We start from the raw sequence: 24,154 nt of genomic DNA, 5'->3' as shown, positions 1-24,154 counted from the left end.
CTCCTGACTGACACACTATCCACTGTGCCAGCTAGCTGTCCCTCCATAATGTTTATTAGGTAGAGGCAAGACAAAAAAACCAAGTACTTTGACCCAGATTGAATGCTTTTGCCACTTCTTCAGGATCCTTGAGTTCACTCAAAGTTCTCATATTTTAAATGCTTGATGAATATATCTAATAAAAAGTATTTAAATACTTGTCATGGACAAGCTCAAATCTTTAAATTACAAAAGTTCCAGTGGACAAAATACAAACATCCCTCAAATAATCAAATCTTTAAGTATCTTACTTTTATTTCAAGTGGTCTTGAACAAATTATTCGAACCTTGAAAAGGAAGAATTACGACCTCACCATAAGCGCTGCTTAGAAATTGCCTTTTCAAGTATGTCATTGTTTACATATTTATTTGTGGTTGGCCAGCACATTGGAATTCTTCCTCCCTTGCGAAAATGTTCATGTGTCTTATCAGCTTGAATCAAGGCTGCAGTCACTGAAACTAGTCAGACTGGTTTTTGTCTTTATTGCAAGTGACTTCATTGTTCATCTTCATCCAGTCTTCAAAGCCTGGACTGCATCCTGAGATGATACAGTTCCGATGGTGACAGAAGGAGAGTTGCCCAGGTCCTGGGTACATGATGTACGCGTAAGTACTTTGTCATCTTTGCTAAGATTTAGCAGTGATGGTAGAGCTGTAGCAGGTAGGTACCAAAGACAAAGATGGGGCGGGAAGTCTTTTCTTGTTGGAAATTGATTCGGACAACAGGTTTCTCTTTTATGTTACAATATTTAAGAGATACTTTGGACTGAAGCCTCACTAAATGACTTATATTTCTATTTTTTTTAATAGAAAAAGGGAAGTGATATAATGATATGAGTTGTATTTTATATTTTAGCACCCAGGAAGGAATTGTTTTTTACTTACTTTTTATCTTGTTTTTAATCTTGGTATTTTGCTGTTAATATGAAGTTTTACATTTTCAATAGGATCTGTTTATTAATGGATAGTCACATTTTTTCCTAAGAAAAAGAAATATAAAATAAGAAAAGAAAACATGATTCATGTTAGTATGATAAAATAAAAAAGGAGAGTCACTATAATTTTTGTAAGTTAAATGATTTAAAAATAAAAATCTTTGAATGTAAGCATTTGATAAATGGTAAAATGATACAATCTAAATATAAGTTTTCATTGCAAAGACAGATTTCCAAATAAAGAAAATACTTGATAAATTTGATAAGAAAACATTATGATTCATATTAGTGTGATAAAATTAAAAAAGGAGAGTCACTATAATTTTTGTAAGTTAAATGATTTAAAAATAAAAATCTTTGAATGTAAGCATTTGATAAATGTAAAATGATACAATCTAAATATGAGTTTTCAATGCAAAGACAAATTTCCAAATAAGAAGAATACTTGACAAATTTGACAAGAAAACATTATGATTCATGTTAGTATGATAAAATAAAAAAAGGACAGTTACTATAATTCTTTGTAAGTTAAATGATTTAAAAATAAAAACCTTCTTTGAATGTATTTGATAAATGGTAAAATGATACAATCTGAACAGAAATTTTCATTGTAAAGATAATTTCCAAATAAGAAAAAACACCTGATAAATTTGACATGGTACTACATTTCTTATTTAGTCACTTCTCCTGATCTCCTTCCTTCCTAAATATCTTTATTTAACTATATTGGCTTGATCCTCTTTATATTTATACTGCGTATATTTAGATAGAGGCCTCTCATCTCTCCATCAAAATCTAAGCTCCATTAGAGTAGGAATCATTTCATCCTTTTTATTCATTTTTTCAGTAGCTAGCAAAGTGCTTGGCAATCATTAGGTACTGCTTATTGATTGATTGATTGATTACTATTACTTTACAAACTAAGAAACAAATTCTAATCTTGGATCCTTACTATCAATGTGAGCTTGAAAAAGTTGCTTTACCACTATGAACTTCATTTTCTAAAATGAGAAGAGCAGACTTCAAGATTTCTCTCTGCTCTATCTTGGTTGACAGCTGTCAACCAGTCAAAAGACTGATATTCTTTTGACACTTAAGTGCATAGTTTTGGAGGTCTATTGACTCTTTTCTCCTCACTTAACATTATTTTATTTTATTTTCCAATTACATGTAAAGATAGTTTTCTACATTCATTTTTATAAAATTTTGAGTTCCAAATTTTTTTCCCTCCCTCTCTTACTTCCCCTTCCCCAAGACAGGAAAGCAATCCAATATAGGTCATACATGTACAATCATGTTAAATATTTCCATATTTGTCAGGTACATGAACTCTTAAGAACACCAGGGCTGCATTGTTTGCCATAGGGTTCAGATTTTGTCAGGAAGAAAAGAAAAGCAAATTAATTTCAGCTCACTAAATGTCTTAATAATTTAAATGAATATACATGCTGACATAAATAACTAACTTCTCAAGTGGGGCACTTGAAGAGAGGAGAAACAACTATATTCTTTGGCTAAGTTTTCTTCCATTTACTTATTTTATAATTAAGATATAGTTAATTGACTCTCTGTATTAGAATATTTACTATATGAGAAAATGCATTTCTTACTTTCCAAAAAAGTTCTAGAGCTCATATAATTAGCTTCAAACAAAACAGATAGAAATTAAATAGAAATATAAACAAAGGGAACATTGTGACAACCACCAATTCAATTCAAAAAATCACATTAAACATCTATGGAGGAACAAGTACAAGAGATTCCTGTTTATTAATTTCAAAAAAAAAAAGAATCTCTTTTCTAATATACTTTGTGTCTGCTTATGTTATATTTATCTCTAAAGGTCTTATTTGTAGATAGAACCTGGATATTCAAACAGCCTCTCTCTTGAACGTTTGTTAATTTTTAGTGCTGAAATTCTCAAAGCATCTCTAGTCCACCACTATTGCCCTCATGTAAGCCCTTATCACTCACCTGGACTATACTGTAATAGACTGACTTATAGGTCTTCTTGCTTTGATCTTAGTATAATTCACCCTCCATATAGATACCAGTGTAGTCTCTTACATAAATGACCAAATTGTACTTTTGCTCAAAAATATTCCACAGCTGACCTAAAGCAACTAGGCGTGGGGTAGTGGGTAAGAAAATGCTAGATGTGGTCTCAGTCAGATTCTAATTTAAATTCTGCCTTTGCTATGTAATAGCAGCAGAATCATAGACAGTTTTCTCATCTCTAAAATGGAGATGTAACTATATTAACACCTTGCAGGGTTGTCTTCAGAGTCAAATGAGTTAATCTATATAAAACTAAACTGAAAACCTTAAAATGCCATGTAAATGTCAGCTAGTATTACTGAATAGAGTTTGAAATCTTCTGTCTGTCATTCAGGACCTTTAGTAATTTGAACCCTCTCTACCAACCTTATCTCATATTACTTTCCTGTACAAATTTTTCCTTTCTGTAACAATGTATTCACTATCCCCTGCCCTAACCTTCTCCAAAAATACGTTTTTAATCTCTTTGTCTTTGGTCATATCATTTCCTTGCCAAGGATGGGAGATTTCCTTTTCTCTTGCTGAAATCCTGTGTAAAATCTATACCAAATACTAACATCTCCAGAAACCCTTTTCTGCCAGGTCAGTCATTAGTGTTTTTCCACATAAAACTTCATATATCACTTTGTTTTCTGTCTCTAATGCATTTACCACATAAATTGTATATATTTGTAGATAATCTGTGCAATTATAATAACTTTAACCTGACTTTAAGGTATTTGAAGGCAAAGGTATTATTATCTGAACATCATCTCTCCCCCAGAGCTTATCAGATGCACAAAATAGATCTGTAGCAATATCTGCCATATTGCATTCACAATTGTATTTTGTTATTATCTGGATCTTCGTAGGTTGGTAAAAGCAAATGAGTTCTGTTGAAGAATCAGAAGGGTAGTGATTAGTAGACTGAACTTCAGTAGATGTTCTTCACAGAAAGAAATCTTGTTCCAAGGTAAAAAAAGTGAGGTGTCATTCACTTCCATATAATTATGTTGTTTTCAAAAATTCAACATGACTGTCATTAAACCTTGTTCTATCCTCTTTTTTTCAACACTTAATAGATATAGAAGGTATTCTTTCAGTCCAGTGAGGGTCTGTACTACACTATATAACTTCATCATCACTTTCATTATAAAAGTGATAGATTAAATGACACCCTAATGACTAGAAAGGGACAATTCGCTATTTTCCAACTTATTACTCAGGGAGACTATTCAAGGTCTTTTAAAATGTGTTCATAAATGATCCTAAATAGTGTAAGCACAATAATATCAATTGTACTTGTCAGATGAAAGAGTCAAGAATTCAATATTCCAAAAATAAAGAGAATTGATATAATTATTAAAGGATAATTATTCCAAACAGTGTGAGCACAAAAATGTCAATTGTACTTGTCAAATGAAAGAGTCAAGAACTCAATATGCCACAAATAAAGATAAAATTTATATATATTTATATATCTGAGACCAGATTTGAACTCAAGTCCTCCTGACTTCAGGGCTGGTGCTCTATCCACTGTGTTACCCAGCTGTCCCTAGAATTTATATAATTATTAAAGGATAAATCACAAAATCATGGACTCATCTAGTCCTACTCCTCATTTTCCACAAGGCAAATTATTAGGATATTTCTCTACTTATATAGTTTACAAAAGATCTTCATAAGAAAAGACCTTATTCTGAAAGGATTTAATGATATGAAGTTGGCTATTTAGATAATCTGAGATCTATTAAACAATACAAGGACATTATTTATCCAACAGTCATGATAATTTTTTTTTTACAAAACAAATTATATTTAGATAATTGAGTATTCTATTTCTTCCTGATCTTAAAAACATTTTCAAATCATTTCCATTTCTTTTTCTTGTAGAGGTTTACTTTCTTTCTGGACTTCTGTTTCTAGTATTCTTTTAATATGAATAATCATAATACCTAGTCAAAACTTGTCTTCAATCATATTATCTAAATTCTCCTCTGCAAATCTTGCTTTTAAATATGTGTACATGTAGTTTCCCATCTTCTTTCATTAAGTCTTTTTGTTGATAGCAACAAATCTTTGCTGACTGCAGCAGAAGTTGGGAAAGAGCATTGAAATCAACAAACAATCCTACTCAGAGAATAATAGGATCTCAGAGCCCTAAGAGATCTCAGAGACTATCTAGTTCAAACTACAGGATGATAAATAGAGTAGCTTGCCCTTTCTCTGAACATGACTAAGTAGAGGTAGGAGATTTGGTGAATATGTAATCTATAATTCTGACTCTAAGTATCAACTAATTGTAACCAACAAAAATTACTAACAGAGTGAAAACCCTCCACAAATCAAGAAAACACTGATTGTTTTAGCCTGTTTCTTTGGATGTGTAAATATAGAGGATAACAAAGACGCCAGATAGGGATGACAGGAACAAATGATAGTGGAAGCCATATAAAAACAAATTTTCTAGTTTGAGTAAAATTTTTATATCATTTCAATATTTAGTTTGAAGAGCTGGGGATTCCTCAAACATCAGTGCTCAATTTTTAAGTGAAAAAATTTAAGGCAATCATTTTTATTTTAGTGTTTGGGCTAATCTATATAAATACCTTATTCTATGAATTTTCAGTATTTGTATTTTGTATTTGTACAAACTGTACAGCATTTGTATAGTGTTTGGTATTTAAAGTGTGTGTGTTTGAACGCTATCTAGATTCTCAACATTTAAAAAATAATGAATGCCTTTTTCTTTTAAGTTTTAGAAACAGATTAATTTTCATTGTATATTTTTGAAAGGTCTACTGATTTTATTTTTTGGCATTCAAAGCCCTTTTAAAATCTTTAAAAGTTCATGTGTTGCTTATTTTTTCTTTATGAAATATAATCAAAGATTTTTAACATTCATTTTTTAAAAGTTTGAATTCCAAAGTCTTTCTCTTCCTGTTTCCATTCTCCTTTCATTGAGAAGGCAAGCAGTTTGATATAGATTATGCATGTTCAGTCATACAAAATATCTCCACATTAGCCATGTTGAAAAAAAGAAAACCCAGACCAAAAGAAATCAAGAATGATAAAGTTTAAAAGTGTACTTCAATCTGTTTTTAGCTTCTAATCTTTCTGTGGAGGTCAATAATATTTTTTATCATAACTCTTTGGGGTCATTATGTAATTGAGAATAGATAAGTCATTCACTTTTAATTTTCTTACAATATTGCTGTTAAAGGTATACAATATTCTCCTGCTTCTGCTCATTTTATTTTGCATCAGTTCATACAAGTCTTCTTAGATTTTTCTCACAGCCTCCTGCTTGTCATTTCTTATGTTGTGCCATATCATTTTCCAGTCATGTTCTACTCTTTGTGACCCCATTTGGGACTTTCTTGGCATAGATGATAGAGTAATTTGCCACTTCCTCTTTCAGCTAATTTTACAGATGAGGAAACCAAGGTAAACAGGACTGAGTGACTTGCTCAAGGTTAAGTAGTATCAGAAGTCAGATTTGAATTCAGGAAGATCAGTTTGATTCCAGCCCAGTTTTCTATCTACTGGGCCACCTGGCACAATAGAATTCCATCAAAAACCATATATTACAACTTGTTTAGCCATTCATCAATTGGTGGACATCCTCTTAATTTCTAATTCTTGGTTAACAATAAAAGAGCTGCTATAAACTTTTTTTTGCATAAATAAGATTTTTTTCTTTTTCTTTAATCTCTTTGACCTAGTAATGGTATTGCTAGATACAAGGGTATGTACAGTTTTATAGCCCTTTGGGCATAGTTCCAAATTGTTTTCCAGATTGGTTGGATCATTTTACAAGTCTATCAATAATGCACCAGTGTCTCTATTTTTCCACCTCCTCTTTAACATTTATTTTCCTTTTTTGTCACTTTAGCCAATCTGAGAGTTGTTTTATATCTCTCTAATCAAAATTGATTTAGGGCATTATTTTTCATACAAATCTTTAAATAACTTTCATTTCTTCTTCTGAAAATTGCCCATTAATTGACCATTTATCAACTAGGGAATGATATCTTTTCTTATAAATTTGACTCCATTGTGTGTATATTTGAGAAATAAGACCTTTATCATAGAAATTTACTGTAAAGTTTCTTCCCACTTTCCCCCATTTTCCAACTTGCCTTTTAATTTTGGCTTCATTGGTTTTGTATGTACAAAACCTTTTAAATTTGATTTAATCAAAATTATTCATTTTATATTTCACAATGCTCTCTATCATTTATTGTTTGGTAATAAATTCTTCCCCTATCCATAATTCTGAGAAGCAGAATATTCCATACTCCTCTAATTTACTTATGATATAACTACTTTTAAATCATGTACTCATTTTGATTTCATCTCAGTATATGGAGTGAGCTGTTCATTTATATCTAATTTCTGCCAAACTACTTCAATCTTCCTAGGATTTTTTTTTTGTCAAATAATGAGTTCTTGTCATAAATCTTGGATCACTGAGTTTGTTAAACACTAGATCACTGTGGTCATTTATTATTGTATACAATAATATAGCCCACTAATCCTTTAATCTATTTTTAGTCAATTCCGTATTGTTTGATGATTACCTCTTTGTAATAGATTTTCAGATCTGGTACTGCTACCAGATTGCTTTTTAGTGCACCTCTAAGCCCTAGCTATAGACAACTTCTAAATTTTTATCATATTAACCCAAAGAAAATCTAATATCTTACACTATACCATGCACCTGCAGAAAATATAGATGACTATTTGAATCCTTTCTACCTCTAATCTTTTATGTCTCAAAAATAAATAGACTTTTTGGTAATAAAAAAGGCAGTAAATTTAGAATCAGAACACATTGGGATCATGCCCTGCTATGCACTTGTCATGTGATTTGAGCAACCTCTCTGGGATTCAATTTTCCTTATTTATAAAATGAAGGTACTCCCTTCCATACAGTGCTATTGTGAGGATCAAATAATAGAATGACTATAAAATGTTCTGTAAACCTCCAAGGAATACATAAATACCTCCTACTAACTACCACTATCACCACTTAACTACTCCTTCCACCACCATCACCACCACTATTACTTCTTCTACTAGTATTACTACTACTATTACCACCACCATCACCATCATCATCACTACTACTATTACTACTACTACTATTACTACAACTACTACATTACTACTTACTACTACTACTATTACCACAACTACTACTATTATTACTACTACTATATTACTACTTACTACTACTACTATTACTACAATTACTGCTATTACTACTACTACTACTATTATTATTACAATTACTGCTATTACTACTATTACTACTACTACTACTATTACCACCACATCACCATTTTCATCACTACTACTATTACTATTATTACAACTACTACTATTACTATTACTACTACTACTATTATTACAAGTACTGCTATTACTACTATTACTATTACTACTACTACTATTATTGCTGCTGCTGTTACTGCTACCACTACCACCATCAATATCACCACCACTACTCCTATTTCTACTCCTACTACCAAATATCATTATCAATAGTGGTTTTTTTTGAAGGATAGAAATGGTCCTGGGACAAGTAACTATCCTACTATTATTCTTTTATATTTAATATTCTGAGGATTATTTCATAGGTGGGTTTAAAACTGATTTTTGCAGCTGACTAAACATTAAGAAATAAGTTCATTTTCTTTTTTCCCTTTTTATAGTTTATTTATTTTTTTTTATTTTGGAGAGGAATTGGAACTAAGTGATTTGCCCAGGATCAGACAGTTGTGAGTGTTAAGTCCCTGAGGCTGGATTTGAACTCAGGTTCTCCTGACTTCAGGGCCAGTGCTCTCTCCACTGTACCATCTAGCTCCCCCTAATATGTTCATTTTTTATGAGTTCACTGAAAGAATTTTCGATTCAAATTTGGTAGCCTAGGGGATAAATGGATCAATGAAAGAAAAACATTTATTACCTACTTTTGATGTAGAAAATTCCTGGGATCCAAATAGAAAAGTGAGGTAGTTCTTTAGCAACTCACATTCTGATAAAGAAGTTTTTTAGGAGGTTTCAGCTGAAAGTCGGATGAAAATGTCTATTAGGCCTTAGGGTTTAGTGGCAAAGCAGATGAGTAATACATATTCATTAATGTCCATTAATAAAACCAAATCCATTTCTGGTGCTGAACCAATAGACATTGCCAAGGATATATGCCTCTTCCTGGTTCCAGATGATTCTGATTTTTCTGTATTTTGAAATCTTTTCATTCCATATAGCTTGAAGATTCTGAATATTTGACATAGTGACATCTCTTTTTAAAAGTTGTTCACAAGTTTTTATGACTCATTGTTATGTCTGGGTGATTGAGGGCAGCAGTTCAGTCTATAATGATGCTCTAGTTCTAATTTAGTTTATTGATTGAGTTTTCAAAGATATTATATTAGAGGGATTTGTTCAACAATCTATAAAAGATAATGAGCTTCTAATATAAATTTCCTGCTGCCAGATCATAGCTTGTTAAGTATTTGGTTAGACCAATTTTTGCAGCCTGCAGTGAGTGATATTTTGTACATTTTCTACTATCTCCTTGTACAATTGGTACTGATCATTAAGTTTCAAATGTTTAAAGTTATTAGCCCTTCTGTCATTTCTGGTAGTAATTACCTACTACTGAATTGTAATCATAAATCCTTCCATGTCCATAAACTAATCTATATGACCCAGCCATTTGTTACAGCCTTCTTTAGCAACTTTGTCAGTAGTGTTGGTTGAGTCACTCAATCCATAAAGATATTAAGAATCTTCTGTGTGTAAGGCATTATGCTAACCAATGGGAATACAAAGAAAGATGAAAGATACTGCTTTAGAGGAGTTTGGCCTAATGGGGGAAAAAATGTGTAATAAATATGTTCAAATAAGCTATATATCCTGACATGTGGTTACAGTTTGATATTTCTGCTGGACTAGGGGAGAAAGGAATCTCTTTGGATAAACTGGATAGAAATTGGATATAATTGGATAAATAGGAAAAATGAAAAATGAAAAGCACTAACATACTAAATACTAAATGAAGGCAATATTAAAAAATAACCTTTAGAAATTCCTAAAATTATTGATTCAGATTTCACATAGCATGTAGATTTTGTCTCATAAACCATTTTAATTATATCATCATTATAAGGCTACTTACACAAGAAGCACTTGTTGAAAAATGCAACGACTCATTTGCTCTACAAGTTATTAAGCAACTACTTTGAACTACTTTCATTTACTCTATATCTACTATAACTAGATTAAAGAACTATTCTTTATTCAGTGTGAAATTAGTGTAAAAATGTGTAAGATGAACACATATAAGGGACATATGTTTGCTACAATATTACGTACTGTTTGAGAGTAAAAATATTTTTTAGGTCAATCTACTCTTATATACTTTTCCGAACAATATCACAATGAATCAATTTAGGTCTTCAGACTTTGAGGGGAGTTAATAGACACTAAAATTGAGACATCGAATTATTGAACAAGTCAGGAGTTGCCTGACTCCAGGATACTATGTGTATTAGCTCAGTGCTTTTATGCTTTGGAGATGATGATTGCTTTCTGTTGGTTCTGTGCACAGAAGGTCTTGGGTACTTTGGAAATGACAAAGCAAAATTGGGTTTTTTGGCTCCTGAGCAAAAAAAGGACTGATACCTCAGAGGACTTTTGGACAAAAGAAATGATTCTTCCCTTGCCTTTTTTCTTCCTTTGAATGAACATGTGACATGAAGTGCATCTAGGGAAGGATAAAGTAAGAGGGATGCCTTTCTCCCCCACTCCACTAAAATATCAAACTGTGACTACATGTCAGCCAAAGTACAAGCCCTGAACTCGGATATAGGACTGTGTCTGCTGATTGTGTCTGCTGATTTGGTTCTTTTTTGAAGAAAGAATCCAATCAATCAATATCTATTAAGTACCTATACCAGCCAGGCATTTGTTAAGCAATGTGGATAAAAAAATAAGCAAAGGCTCTTTGCATACTAGAATCCATTAGATTGTAAACTGCTTTCAAGGAGCCTACAAATTAATGGACCATTCAGAGCAAAGGGGCACTTTAGTGAAAAAAGAAAGCCCAGACTCTCCGGGCTTCAGCACTAATTTCAATTAATACACATGATTTGTCACATTAATATATCTTCTTCCCTGCAACTTTACCAAGAATTATTTTTTTCCCCTCTGTTAAAGCATTCTATAAATTCTCCAGTATTATCCCTCTATAATCACTTTGCTCAGTCAACCATCCCTTCCTGTTAGAACATCTCCTCCTTTCTCCTCATCTAAAGCTCCTCTCTGTTTGTAACTATTTCCAGATTTGGCAAGATAAAGGAAATATGTTACTATATTTTTGTGAGAGCCCACTATTCAGACTGTTGACTCTTTTCCTGGTACCATCATTTCAGGAAGGATGTCAGTAATGTTTCTTCACTCAAAGCTGGATTCTCTTTAAGGACCTTTTTTGCTTCTCTTTGAAATACACTTTTCTTCTTATTTCTTATGCCTTCTTTTCCCCTACATTTTTCCTCACTCCCTTTTTAGCTTACCTATTTTTATTATCTATCCTCAATAGTATGCAAGATTCTTCAAGGTAGGAACTATTTAGTTTACTTGTATTTGTATTTCCAGTGTTTAGCACAGTTCCTGGTATATAGTAACTACCTAATAAATGATATACATATGTATGTCTCTATATGTGTATTCTCTCTATACTATACTATGTTGTACTGTACTATACTCCTTATAATATATATTCTCTTTCTTCCAACTTCTCTTTCTCCATTTATGTATTCTTTATTCAAGTATTTTGTTTGTTTGTTTTTGCTTTCTTAGTTATTATTCTTGTCTTTGACTTCTTTCATGTTCTTTGTTCTCTTTTTCTTGCCTCTACTGACATATTTTTCTCTAGCTCTTCTATTTTCTATATTTTCTTCTTCATAATATTTTGTCTTCATATTTTTCTTGTTGCTTTCTTATTATTTGATTTCTTTTTTCTTATTTTTTTTACCCTGATCCTCTTTCATTATATTTTCTTCTTTTCCTCTTTTTCTCCCTCCTCTTTTTTAGAGGAGAAACTTGAAACATGGGGTCAAAGATGTACTAGCAAACGTTTAAAAACTCATTTTCTGGGAAAAAAAGTAAATTAGACAAATATTCAAGCTTAATCTTCATTATTAATATTTCTCCACTACTTTCTTAAGTCTAGATGAACAAAAAAATGATAAATCAAGCCTTGATTTATAATCTTTGCTGATTTTTAAGAAGTAAATTTTCACACAGACAATTTAACAATATGAATGGGCCCTCTTGTTTGAACTGGCTCTAGCACATTCATGCTTAAGTTGCTCTGGAATTTAAAGCTTAAGAATCACATGATTTGACATTCTCAATAATATCATTACAGCCATAGTTTCAGATAAAATTAAATTACTAAATAACTAGAGGTTTAATTATATTGCTCATTTTAAGGCTCTTCTGGGATATAATAACTTTGTTTTTCTTGTGGCCTTCATTCTTTGTCTTAGAAGGGTCATAAATAAGTCACTAATTAATCAAGATCAGCAAGGCTCTTCATTTTTTTTCTTTAAGTCAATTCACTTATGGTTAATTCTTGAGATGGCTTTAAGAATCATGCATATCAAAATTATCTTAACACAATGTAAGGAAGTGAGAATACCATTCTCTAGATATAATTAGTACACATTTTATTAGTATTATAATCGGGTTTATTATAGCTAAAAGTTATAAAATCTTATAATATATAGCACAAAACTTGAATCATAATTGGAGAGAAACTATTCATTGTATTCTGCCTCTTTTTTTGAGCTTATAAACCCAATACATTGGACTAGTCTTCACTTACAAAAATGCTTTGTTTACTAATCATTAATAGGGTATACATTTAATTTGTGTTCCTTTTTCTTTCTATTAGCAGTGAGGTTTTATTTTCTATTATTATTTTCTCCGTTCTCTCATGATTTTTTTTTTTTGTCAAGAGACTAGGTATACAACTTCAGTCTAGAGTGTTGTATGAAGAAAAAAAAGAATGCTAGTATTTTTCTTGATAAGAATGAAAGTTTTTACAACATATATGTGGTTAAGGCATTGCTGCCTACTCTTTGGCACTTAATTATATTTTTCTCTCTAATAGTATATAAAATTCCTTGAGAGAAAGAATACATTTTTTTTTGCATGCTCAGGACCTAGCACAGTGATTGAAATGTAGTAGATGCTTAATAAATGTTTGTTGATAGATTAGTTGGTTAAACTAAGCAAAAGAAAGGTCTCTTTATGTCTGTACATAGAATAAGCAATCCTGGGATCTTGACCATCATTAATATTGAGTTCTAAGTGACTTAACTGGACACTCAGATAAACTATGAACTTCAAGTTGCACTTACGTAAGATTTGCTTATCTCTATAATAGAATATCATTCTTCATCTAGTTAACTGCTGGGTTTAAGATGACTATACTCATTGTATTTATTCAGCACTTTATTCAACACTTACAATCTAATTGCCACCTTGGATTATGTTATCTATATAGCAGAAGAAATAAATTATGTTAAAAATGAAGATCCTACTTTTTCCTATTTCATTCTTTTGTACACACTCTCTCTTTGCTTAGAACATGCTTCTCTCCACATATTTAATCCTAACTCATATTTAAAGTCCAATTCAAATATTTTTTCCTATAGGAAATTTTTTCAAAATACAATTCCCCACTCTGTATAGTAGTGAATTCTATTCTCATACTTCATGAAGCATTTTGCAAGTCTGTAATGCACTTGTTATGTCAGAAAGTATTTAATTTAGTTTATTGTTACTTCAATTCATATACTTCCATATACTATACTTGTATACTTTTGGGCAAATCACTTAGCCTCTAAGATTTTTAGTTTGTTATTTTAAAAAATAAATAAATTAGAGTAGAATCCAGTTCCAAACTTATGATCCCATGATCCTATAAAATATCAGTAGGAAAAACTCAGGTTGAGAAGCTGTTCAACCTTCAACATTTGCCTGCTGAGCTACTTACTTCCTATGCTATGTTAAGTGACCGTTTAGAAATGTAGCATATTAAGATTCTGGGACATGCTAATTTTGTTTATTTAACATGCAAATCAAATTAGTTTTAAATGAGAACTTTGTTGATCTTTTTTATCTGGAGCAATTGAAATTAATCACAGCTCCTCCCTCTGAACTAGATTGTGCAATAACTGGCTTCTAATCACTGAGTCAGCTGAGAGCGGAGAGCATCAGCATTTAACCTGGAGATTCCATCCCTCAATAAGAGCAGTTTGTGACAGCAGCATGTTAGTAAGTGCTGACTCAGTGTCAGCTAGTGCAATGCACACCCAGTGACTGACTCGGTTGGGAATTTTGCCAAAGTCTTTCTCCTGCTGGCATTGGTTTCTAAAACTAGAGCCAGTGGTGTATTTATATATATACATACATGGAGTCTATCAACAGAATATCAATAATTCAACAAATATTCTCATTGTGATATAGGGGATAGAGCCAGCCCTCAGAGGCAGGAAAACAAGGATTCAAGTAGACACAACTTCAAACACAGATGGGTTATGTGAGACTAGGTAATACACTTGACTTATCCACATCTCAGGCAGTTCGCACAAACTAGATAGTCTAGAAAACCTGTTCATTTGTTTTGGAAGAAGGCTTGGCAAATAAGCAATCGTCGGAAACTTTGGAGAAAATTTTAGTTAAGTGACGATGTATTGCAATAGTTTAAAAAATGAATGAGTTAAGAAAAAAATATAGACAATAGAAATAAGCAAATTTTTTTTTTTACATTTTAGTATTAACGTCTTAGCCCATAGATTATCATATTTACATCTATTTAAAGTTTGATTCTAAAGCCTTGTCCACCATAATTTCAAAATGAATAACTCATGTTGGGCATATAGGCATAATAGAAAGGGCATTTGGAATTGGTACACTCTCAAATCTCTTCAAATCATTTGTTTTGTAGTTATTTTTAGTCACATCTGACTCTTTATGGCCCCATTTGGGTTTTTCTTACAAAGATACTGGAGTAGTTTGCCATTTACTTCTCTAGCTTATTTTACAGATGAAGGAATTGAGACAAATAGAGTTAAGTGGGGTGACAGGTAATAAGTGTTTGAGGCCAGATTTGAATTCAGAAAGGCAGGTCTTTCTGACTTCAGGACAGCGCTTTATCCACTGCACCACCTACCTACCCCATCTATTTGACAAATACATGGTTAATATTAGACAAATAGAATCACCAACCTCAAGTGAGAACAGAATGGTAATGAAATAGTTATTTACAAGCAATATCTATGAAGACTGAAACTAATGATCATTCCCATTCCTGTATCCCCCTAAATGTTAAAGAAGGATGTTAGCTTCTTGAACATAAGGATGACTTTTCATTTTTTTCATTTCCTAGTGACTAGCACATAGCACATGTTTAATTAATACATGCTTATTAATTTGGACTGGATTCAATTCACAATGAGAGGCACCATGGAGAACTAGCCTCAGAATCAGGATGAACTGGGTTCAAGTAAGACCTTTGGAGAAAGTAGTTTTTTAAGGATGAGATGACATTTTCTGTTTTGTTTTCTCTTCCAATTTATGAACAAAATTCTATTATCATTTTATTCTAGTTCCTTTCTTTTTGAATTGAACTTAAAATGAGATTTTGCAAAAAAAAAATGTTCATGGATAATGTGATCAATAAATAGCAGTTGGACACCACAAGCAAATCCTTATTAAGTACCAGCCATGTGCAAATCATTCTCTAACATTAGATATTGGTCAGAGATAAAGTTCCAATCTATACTGACAAAAGGAATTTCCATTACTGATAAAATCATAGGTACAGTCTATTCCCCATCCCTTTCCTTACCACACAATGTTACTAGAAATAATTCTTATGCTTTTGAACAAGCTTGAACAGAATAGCCTTTACTGAAGAAATCTTCTGAGATAAACTACAGATAAATTAATGAATAAAAGATATTTTATTAAGTATTTAGTATGTGCCAAGTATTGGGGATACAAACAAAAAATGAGAACAGTTCTATTCTCAAGGAGCTCACACAAATTGAAGGAGACAAAATATTTTTTAAAAATCAGCTATAGAATGGATGAAAAGTCACAGAAATCCTAAAGCTGAAGTAGTGGGACACTGATAGAGTCTAGGGATCCTTAAATTAAATTAGTAAGTCAACTGATAATGCTAGTGATATGAAGGATATAGAAACAAGGCAGGTGATAAAACCAGGAGTACCTTGGGCATGTAATAAATAAAGACTGGTGGTTTCCATCTCACCAGAAGGAATAGAAATCTTTCTCAAAAAATTAGCCTGGTGGATTCAGGGTGGTTCTTGCTAGGGAAGGAAGGAAAGAGAAAAGATAAGAGGGAAGTTGTCTTTGGTACTGGCTGATTATCCCAGATAAACTGTAGGTTACCTCAGCACCAAGAAAAGAATTGGGGAAGTAAAAGGACAAACCACTCTCTAGTTAGTGGTCTTTGTGCATTGGCAGTATAGAGGCATTTGTGATGCTCATGACTTCTTTCAAGCAGTGAGCAAGTTCTGACCCATACTGAAGGGGCTTCAAATGTGAGGATCATAATTAGAAACATTTCCTCTCCATATTTCTATGGAAATCCATAATGATTGGTATAATGTTATTCATGTTGCTTTTTGTTCTAGTTAACAATTCATAATGTACAATCAGATTAAGATTAATGTAGTCTGGAGCCCCAGAAAATGAGTTTCCATTGTATTCAAGGATCATAGATGCCTTAGAGAAAGTAGTTTTATAAGGATAGATGATGTTTTCTGTTTTGTTTCCCAATTTATGAACAAAATTCTATTATCATTTTTTAAAAATTGAACTTAAAATGTCATTTGCAAAAAAATATACTCATGGATAATAAGCACTCAATAAATAGCAGTTGGACTCCACAAATGCAGATCCTTATTAAGCACCTGCTATGTGCAAAGCACTTGGGCACCAAAGACAACAAAGACCAAAAAAAAAAAAAAAAAAAAGAAAAAGAAAAATTGTCATAAAATTTGAGAATTAGAAGGAATCTCAGTAGCTGTCAAGACTAAGCCATAGCCAAACCTAAAAGGAAGCCCTACTATAAGACCCAATGAATGATATGGGCCCCCACAGAATTAACATTCTAGTGTATGAATGAAAGAATCTTGGTATTCTAGTTCTTTCATTTTCCAGACTGGCTTCATTTCTTTTCAATGCAACTCAACAAGTATTTATTAACTACTTACTTTGTGCCATGCACTGTATTAAGTGCTGGAATATAAATTCATAAATGAGTCAGGCTCCACCTTCTAAAAGCATTCGTTACTTAGACATATTTGTACATTTTTTCGTTGATTTTCTTATAAAAATTGTATTAGTACTTTTTGTTGAAGTCATTCTTTTGGGATTATATTCTATATTTAAAAAAATTCTTAATTATCTTATTTCAGAGATGATAATGTATTAGCATTTTCATTCTAGCATTATCTGTTGAAATTCTTTTGGGATTATATTTTATCTTTAAAAAATTCTTAATTACCTTCCTTATTTCAGAAATGATTATGTATTAGCATTTTCTTTCTAGCATTATTTGATTTCTTTCTCAGATTATTTGATTTCCACAAAAGACAGTATATAGCCCAAGTAGTTGTAAACAGTCATTATATTTTAAAGGTAACATACTAGTGGAAAACATGCCATTCTTGAAGTAAAGAGAGAAATGTTCAAATCGTAACACTTGTAGTTGTCTACCCATGATACTTAGACATTTTACACCTCAGTTTTCTCATCTGTAAAATAGGAATAAGTACTCTGACACAATCTGCCTCTCAGAGTTGTGAGAAAAACACCTCATAAGCTAAAAAAGCAAGATGCTGTTATTGTAATTATGCTTTCTACATTTCAAAGTATTGCTGCTAACATTCAAGTGGAGATTAATAAAAAATGCCCAGCAGTACAACTTGAAAGATAATAAAAGATATGTGAGTAAAATATGGCACTCTTGTGCATTAGCTTTTCCATAATATTCTCTAGACTCAGGAATCAAATCATATAAGATCATAGCAGGATCTCACAGGTCATCTGGTCTAAATTTCTTTTTACAGATGTGGAAACTGAGGCCCAAGAAGGTTAATTCCCATAGACAGTAAGACCTGGTCTTTGAGGAGATAGTTGGTTTAATGCGGTCACTCTTAAACATCCACTGTTTAGGGGATAGAGTAGATATATGAGTTGCCCATGTAGGGTCATGGATCTCTCTTGCACTGACATGGAGCAGCCTAGACTAATCTGGCTCTATTGTTGATCTCTTGGCCTTGTGGGTGTGGTAGGCTAACCAGATGACTACAGTTGTTAGAATCAAATGCCATTGAAGCAGAACTGCTGGTAAAGTAGCTCTACTTAACAACAGAGGCCAGTGTGGCAATATCTATGCCATCTATGCCATCTATGATGGCAGGCCCTGTAAGAATCAGTAAATGGAATATTATTTTATTATTAGTTATTGGATTCACATATGTCTGACTAGCACAGTTCCTGATATATGGCACATAGATAGAATAATAGGAAAGATCTTTAAAAAAAATTTTACAAAGTACTTTATTATTTCATTTGAGTCCCACAAAAACCCTGAGTTAGAGAAGACAAGTGCTATTATCTTCACTTTATAGATAAGAAGACAAATTTAAATAGTCCCACATGGTCCCATAATTCTTAAAAAGACAGCAAAAGCACTAATTAAAAAAAGACAAAGCCAACAAATAAACTTCTAGGTTAGTCTTAAATAAGCATTATATAGTCAATACAGACTTTGTTGCTTAAATCATTACTTGTTACTTCCAAATACTAGCTAGAATTTAAAAATAATACATCTTTTCATGATGACATAGATAGTGACAGCTGAGCTTTTTTGCTATCAGTTCAGCTTAGACAAGGGATATAAATGGAAACTGAATATAGATAGACTTGCTGCCAAGAACCAATAAAAATAATAGATAGTGACAGCTCTTCCTATAGCTCACTATAAGGCCCCAAGCATGCCTCCAGGAAGATGGATCCTGAGGAACTGTTGTATTTTTTAATAAATTTATTTAGTTTTCTTTCATATTGTTTTATGAATCATGTTGAGAGAGAAAAATCCGAACAAAAGGGAAAAACCATGGAAAAGATAAAAAAAAATCAGAAAAAAGAAGTGAGCATATCATATGTTTATTTACATTCAATCTCCATGGTTCTTTTTCTGGATGCAGATGGCATTTCCTATGCAAAGTCTATTGGGATTGCTTTGGATCACTGCATACTGAGAAGAACGAAGCCTTTCACACTTGATCATCTCACATTCGTGTTGTTATTGTGTACAATGTATTTCTGCTTGTTTCTTTCAGCCTCGGTTCATGTAAATCTTTCCAGGATTTTCTAAAAATCAGGTTGTTCATCATTTTTCATAGAACAATAAGAATCCATCATCTTTACATACCACAGCTTATTCAGCCATTCCCCAACTGATTGACATCTATTCACTTTTCAATTCTTTGCTTCCACAAAAAGAGCTGCTACAAACATTTTTGCACATGTGGATGCTTCTCCCTCCTTTATGATTTCCTTGGGACACAGACCCAGTAATAGCACTGCTGGATCAAAGAGTATGCACAGATTGATAGTCCTTCAGGCGTAGTTTCAGATTGCTCTTCAGAAAGGCTGGATCATTTTACAATTCCATCAATGCATTAGTGTCCCAGTCTTCCTATATCCCCTCCAACATTTATCATTATCTTTTCCTGTCATCTTAGCCAACCTGAGAGGTATGAGGTGGCACCTCAGAGTTGTTTTAATTTGCATTTCTATAACCAATAGTGATTTAGAGCATTTTTAAAATATGACTATAGATGGTTTTAATTTCATTATCTGAAAATTGTCTGTTCATATCCTTTGACCATTTATCAGTTGGGAAATGACTTATATTCTTATACATTTGACACAGTTCTTTATATATTTTAGAAATAAGACCTTTATCAGAACCACTGGCTGTAAAGATTTTTTTCCCCAACTTTGTACTTCCCTTTTAATCTTGTTTTCATTGGTTTTGTTTGTGCAAAACCTTTTTAATCTAATGCAAAGTTGTCCATTTTGCATTTCATAATGTTCTCTAGGTTGTTCTTTGGTCATAAATTCTTCCCTTCTCCAAAGATCTGGTAGGTAAATTATCTCTTGCTCTCCTAATTTGTTTATGGTATCATCCTTTATGACCAAATCATGTATCCATTTAGACCTTATTTTGGTATGGAGTGAAAGATCTTTTTTAAGTATTTAGTATGTACTAAACACAAGGCTAAACGCTGGGAATACAAGCACAGGCAAAATAATATAGTCCTTTTCTTCAAGGAGTTTATCCCCTAATAAGGGGAAGATAATATATAGAAATCAAGTGAAAGAGAAGTGGGTGGAAAGATGAGAACCTTTATGAGATCAAGGCTGCTAGGGAGGAGTGAAAAAATTAAGAAACTGAAAAGAAGAACCTGGAGTGAAATGAATATGAATAACCCAGACACCTCATTAAATGATGGTCTGAGCCAGGAAGGAGAAGGCTTCTGGGATGGAGGCAAACTGATTTGATTCTGATTACTAGGGTTATACAGTTTACTAGCATTGAGAACAAACCATGCTTGAAGTATAGCCATCTTTTAAAACTATAAGATTCTATTGGCCCCACCTTTGGAGGTGAGAATGCCTGCTTTTCCTTTCTTGAGCCTTGCTCACGACAGGCTTGTCTCTTCCATGTCTCTTAAAGACCAGAGTCCTATTACTAGAGCCTACAGAATTGTATGCACTGAGTTCAGTGGTTCTCTGGAGATAGTATGTTGATAGTGGATCCATTACAAATGTAGTTTGATGAGTTTCCTGAAGTAAGTAGATTAAACTGTACTTTTATTTATGAATGGACTACTAGTAATTGAATGGTGAAAACAGTAAAATACGACAGCTTTATTTTTTTTTTAACTCCATTCATTTATTTATCAATTTATTGATTTGTTTATTTAAACTGATTCATTGCAGATCTGGAAGGGGTACTGAAATTTTTTTGAACTATACTAAAAACTGCTTATGGATTATTATAGAAATTAAAATAATTTAAGTAAGTTAAATTATTTATTTACTGGTCAAGCTTCAAGAGAAGAAGGAAACTAAGAAGGAGAAGACAGAAATAAAGAGATAAACATAGACACAGAAAGAGACACAGAGAGAACTATATCCAACATATCCTCATCTGTTTCCTGGGATCTTAGAATTCAAATCTCGAAGAAACTTTAAAAGCCATCAAGTTTAACCTCAATTTATGATGAAGAAACTAAAGCTCAGAATTGAAGTGACTTAATAAAAAACACAATGCATTAAGTAGTGAAGTCAGCTTTTGAATTCAAGACCTTGATTACAAATCCAATGTTTCATTTAAGAGATAGAATTCACAAAACTTCTATTCCAATTGTTTTGCTAAAATTTCTCAACCCAATAATTTTGTCATTGTATCATAGATTTCATCCATTAAATTATTCCACCTGTCCAAATGTACCCATCATTAGCCAAAGAAGCTGTATGTGAATTGAGGGTCCATCTGCTCTCTTTCTGGTAGTTAATATATTTAACTTACTATATTACTGAAAATCTCAATGATATGGGATCTTAGAATCTCAGATTTAGAACTGGAAGGGACTCTCCAAGTTATTTTCATTGACTATTTGAGTACCATAAATGATCTGGTAAGTTGGATAGAGAGATTAAAAAGTATAGGGCTAGCCATGTTTTCACCTTAGTTTCAACTGTAAGAGCAAGCTAGTTGAATATGTCCTCACCAGGAAGTGTGGTGATACTTCTATATATTCATGCTTGGGAATATTAAGAAAAATACAATTAATTTTAAAATATATGAAGGTATCCTATTACCTTCCTACAATGGTCTTTTCTCAATTGCAATACTCTCTGGCTTTTGTGTAGCATTCGGCACTGTTCTCCTTCTCATGGTTCTCCTTCTATTGTTCTGACCACTTTTCAGCCTTTTCTTGGTTCTTTATTCATCATACATTTCCAATCATGGTTGTCCCTCAAGCTCCATCCTAGATATCCTTCTCTTTTCACGTTATATTATATTACTTGGTGAACTCATTAGTTTTTTTTTTTTAGGTTCAGTTATATGATTCTAAAATCTAAATTCTAAAATATTCAATCCTATCATTTCTCCTAAGCTACCTAACCAACTGTCTTTTGAACATCTTAAACTGTGAGCCTAGATGGCTCACAGGTATATCAAGCTCAACATGTCCAAAACAGAACTTAATCTCTTTCCCTCCAAATCTTCAACTCTTCTGAAATTCCTTAAGGTCACCTCTGTTCTCCTAATCACCAGACCTGCAATCTTGATGTCATCCACCCTTATTCACCCCACATATCCATGCTTAATCTTATCATTTCTACCTTCATTATAAGTCTCACATATCTCTTTTTCTCTATCAACATCCTTAGTTCAGACCCTCAACAACTCCTTCCTGGATTATGATGATTTTCTAACTAATCTCTCTGCCTCATGCTTTCCCCCATTTCAATCCATCCTCTACTCAGTTGCTAGTGTCATTTTTCTAAAGCACAGGAATGACCATGTGATTCCACTGCTTAATGGGATCCAGTGGCTCACCTTTGCCAACATAACCAAATATAGGATCCTCTCTTTGGAATCCCAGGTCTTTATAACCTGACTCCTTTTCACTTTACACCATTCTTTACACTCTATGATTCAAATACACTGGTTTATAGTTCCATAAACATGATACTCTATTTCCTCTCTCTATGACTTTTTATGGATTCTTTCCCATTCCTGGAAAGCTGTCTTCCTTATCTTCCATCTCTAGTTTCTCTGGCTTCTTTTAAGATTTATCAAAAAAATTCACCTTCATAAGGCCTTCTGGATCTTCTCCAGCTCCTTCCCTTCTCATTTCAAATAACTTTCATTTCGTTGGCATGTCATATACAGACACAGCTTTCCCACTAGAATGTATGTTAAGAGCAGGGACTTTGGGGTTTATTTTGTTTTTCTTTCCTGTTTTTTTGTATCCCTGGGGCTTTACATAGTCTCTGGCACCAATGCTCAATAAATGCTTGTTGTCTGACTGACTGACATAAAAATGATATGTACTTAGATATACTATTGCTAGTACTACTAGGAATTTTTCAAGGAAATCAATGGATTTGAATTGTACCATTTAAAGCAACATGATATTAAACAGAACTGCTTTTAAAAAGAGGCATAATGATCATAGCTTTAGATCTCTAAGATTGTAACTTTGCGTTTGAAAGAGCTCATTTAGTCCAACTCTCTCATTTTATAGATCCAGATGCAGATTAACATTATAGATAAGTAAACAGTGTTGCCAGAAATTGTCAATATAGTTTAAATAGTATTTAAAAGAACAAAATTTCAAAGTAACTCCAGACCAAATCATAAACTCTAGGCGTTAAATTAATCTTTGTGTTTTAGGACATATGACTGGGGTCAACAATTCCCTTTTTTGAAAAAGACAGATGAGGATTATCTCGCTTATAGAATACTTTGAGATCACATCTTTGATCCAGGGAATCTTTCTTTTTTTCTTGGATGATCAAATATTAATTCCTTATTTGGCATTTAAAACTCTTTGTAATCTGGCTCCTTCCTCCTTTTCCCTCCTTCTTACATGTTACATCCTTCTATACACTCTTTGATTAGCACATTATGTAGACTGCCATGCCTTGACTATAACACTCCATTGCCTGTTCACCATGCCTAAAATAGTGTGCCTCTTAGTTTCTGTTTAAGAAAACAACTTTTCCTCTCCCTGTACACACTGCTTCCAGCTGCTAATGACATCCCCTTTCAGACTACCTTGCCCTATTCTGAAATATCCTCTATGGAGCTAGATCTTTATATGCTTTCTCCTTCATTAGGATATTTGCTCTTGAGGGCATGGGCAGTGTCCCTCCCTGGTTTTTTGTATCCCCATTACTTATATTAAAATATAAGATCCTCTAATTTCTAGGAA

General features: G+C 32.6%; 1 protein-coding gene, 1 long non-coding RNA gene and 1 pseudogene across 2 annotated transcripts in view; 2 read left to right on the top strand and 1 right to left on the bottom strand.

Moving 5' to 3' along the window:
- The first annotated feature begins 279 nt into the window (after window positions 1-279).
- LOC100917361 (transmembrane protease serine 11F) overlaps window positions 280-24,154 on the top strand; it is a 67,780-nt gene continuing 43,905 nt past the window's right edge. Inside the window, exon 1 of the mRNA XM_031941598.1 lies at window positions 280-645. Coding sequence (XP_031797458.1) covers window positions 635-645 — 11 coding nt within the window. The 5' untranslated portion in view covers window positions 280-634. The remainder of the gene's footprint in view (window positions 646-24,154) is intronic.
- LOC116419738 lies at window positions 925-23,730 on the bottom strand. Its single transcript, XR_004230027.1, has 2 exons — window positions 22,029-23,730; window positions 925-1,019 (listed from the first exon to the last, which is right to left on the bottom strand). It is a non-coding gene; the product is annotated as an uncharacterized LOC116419738 (long non-coding RNA).
- On the top strand, window positions 13,073-13,191 carry LOC111721361 (annotated as a pseudogene).

This window comes from Sarcophilus harrisii, chromosome 6 (genome assembly GCF_902635505.1).
Source record: "Sarcophilus harrisii chromosome 6, mSarHar1.11, whole genome shotgun sequence".
In the NCBI taxonomy this organism is placed as follows: Eukaryota; Metazoa; Chordata; class Mammalia; order Dasyuromorphia; family Dasyuridae; genus Sarcophilus; species Sarcophilus harrisii.
The sequence above is the reverse complement of the archived record's forward strand: the minus strand, read 5'-3'. Positions and strand labels throughout refer to the sequence as shown.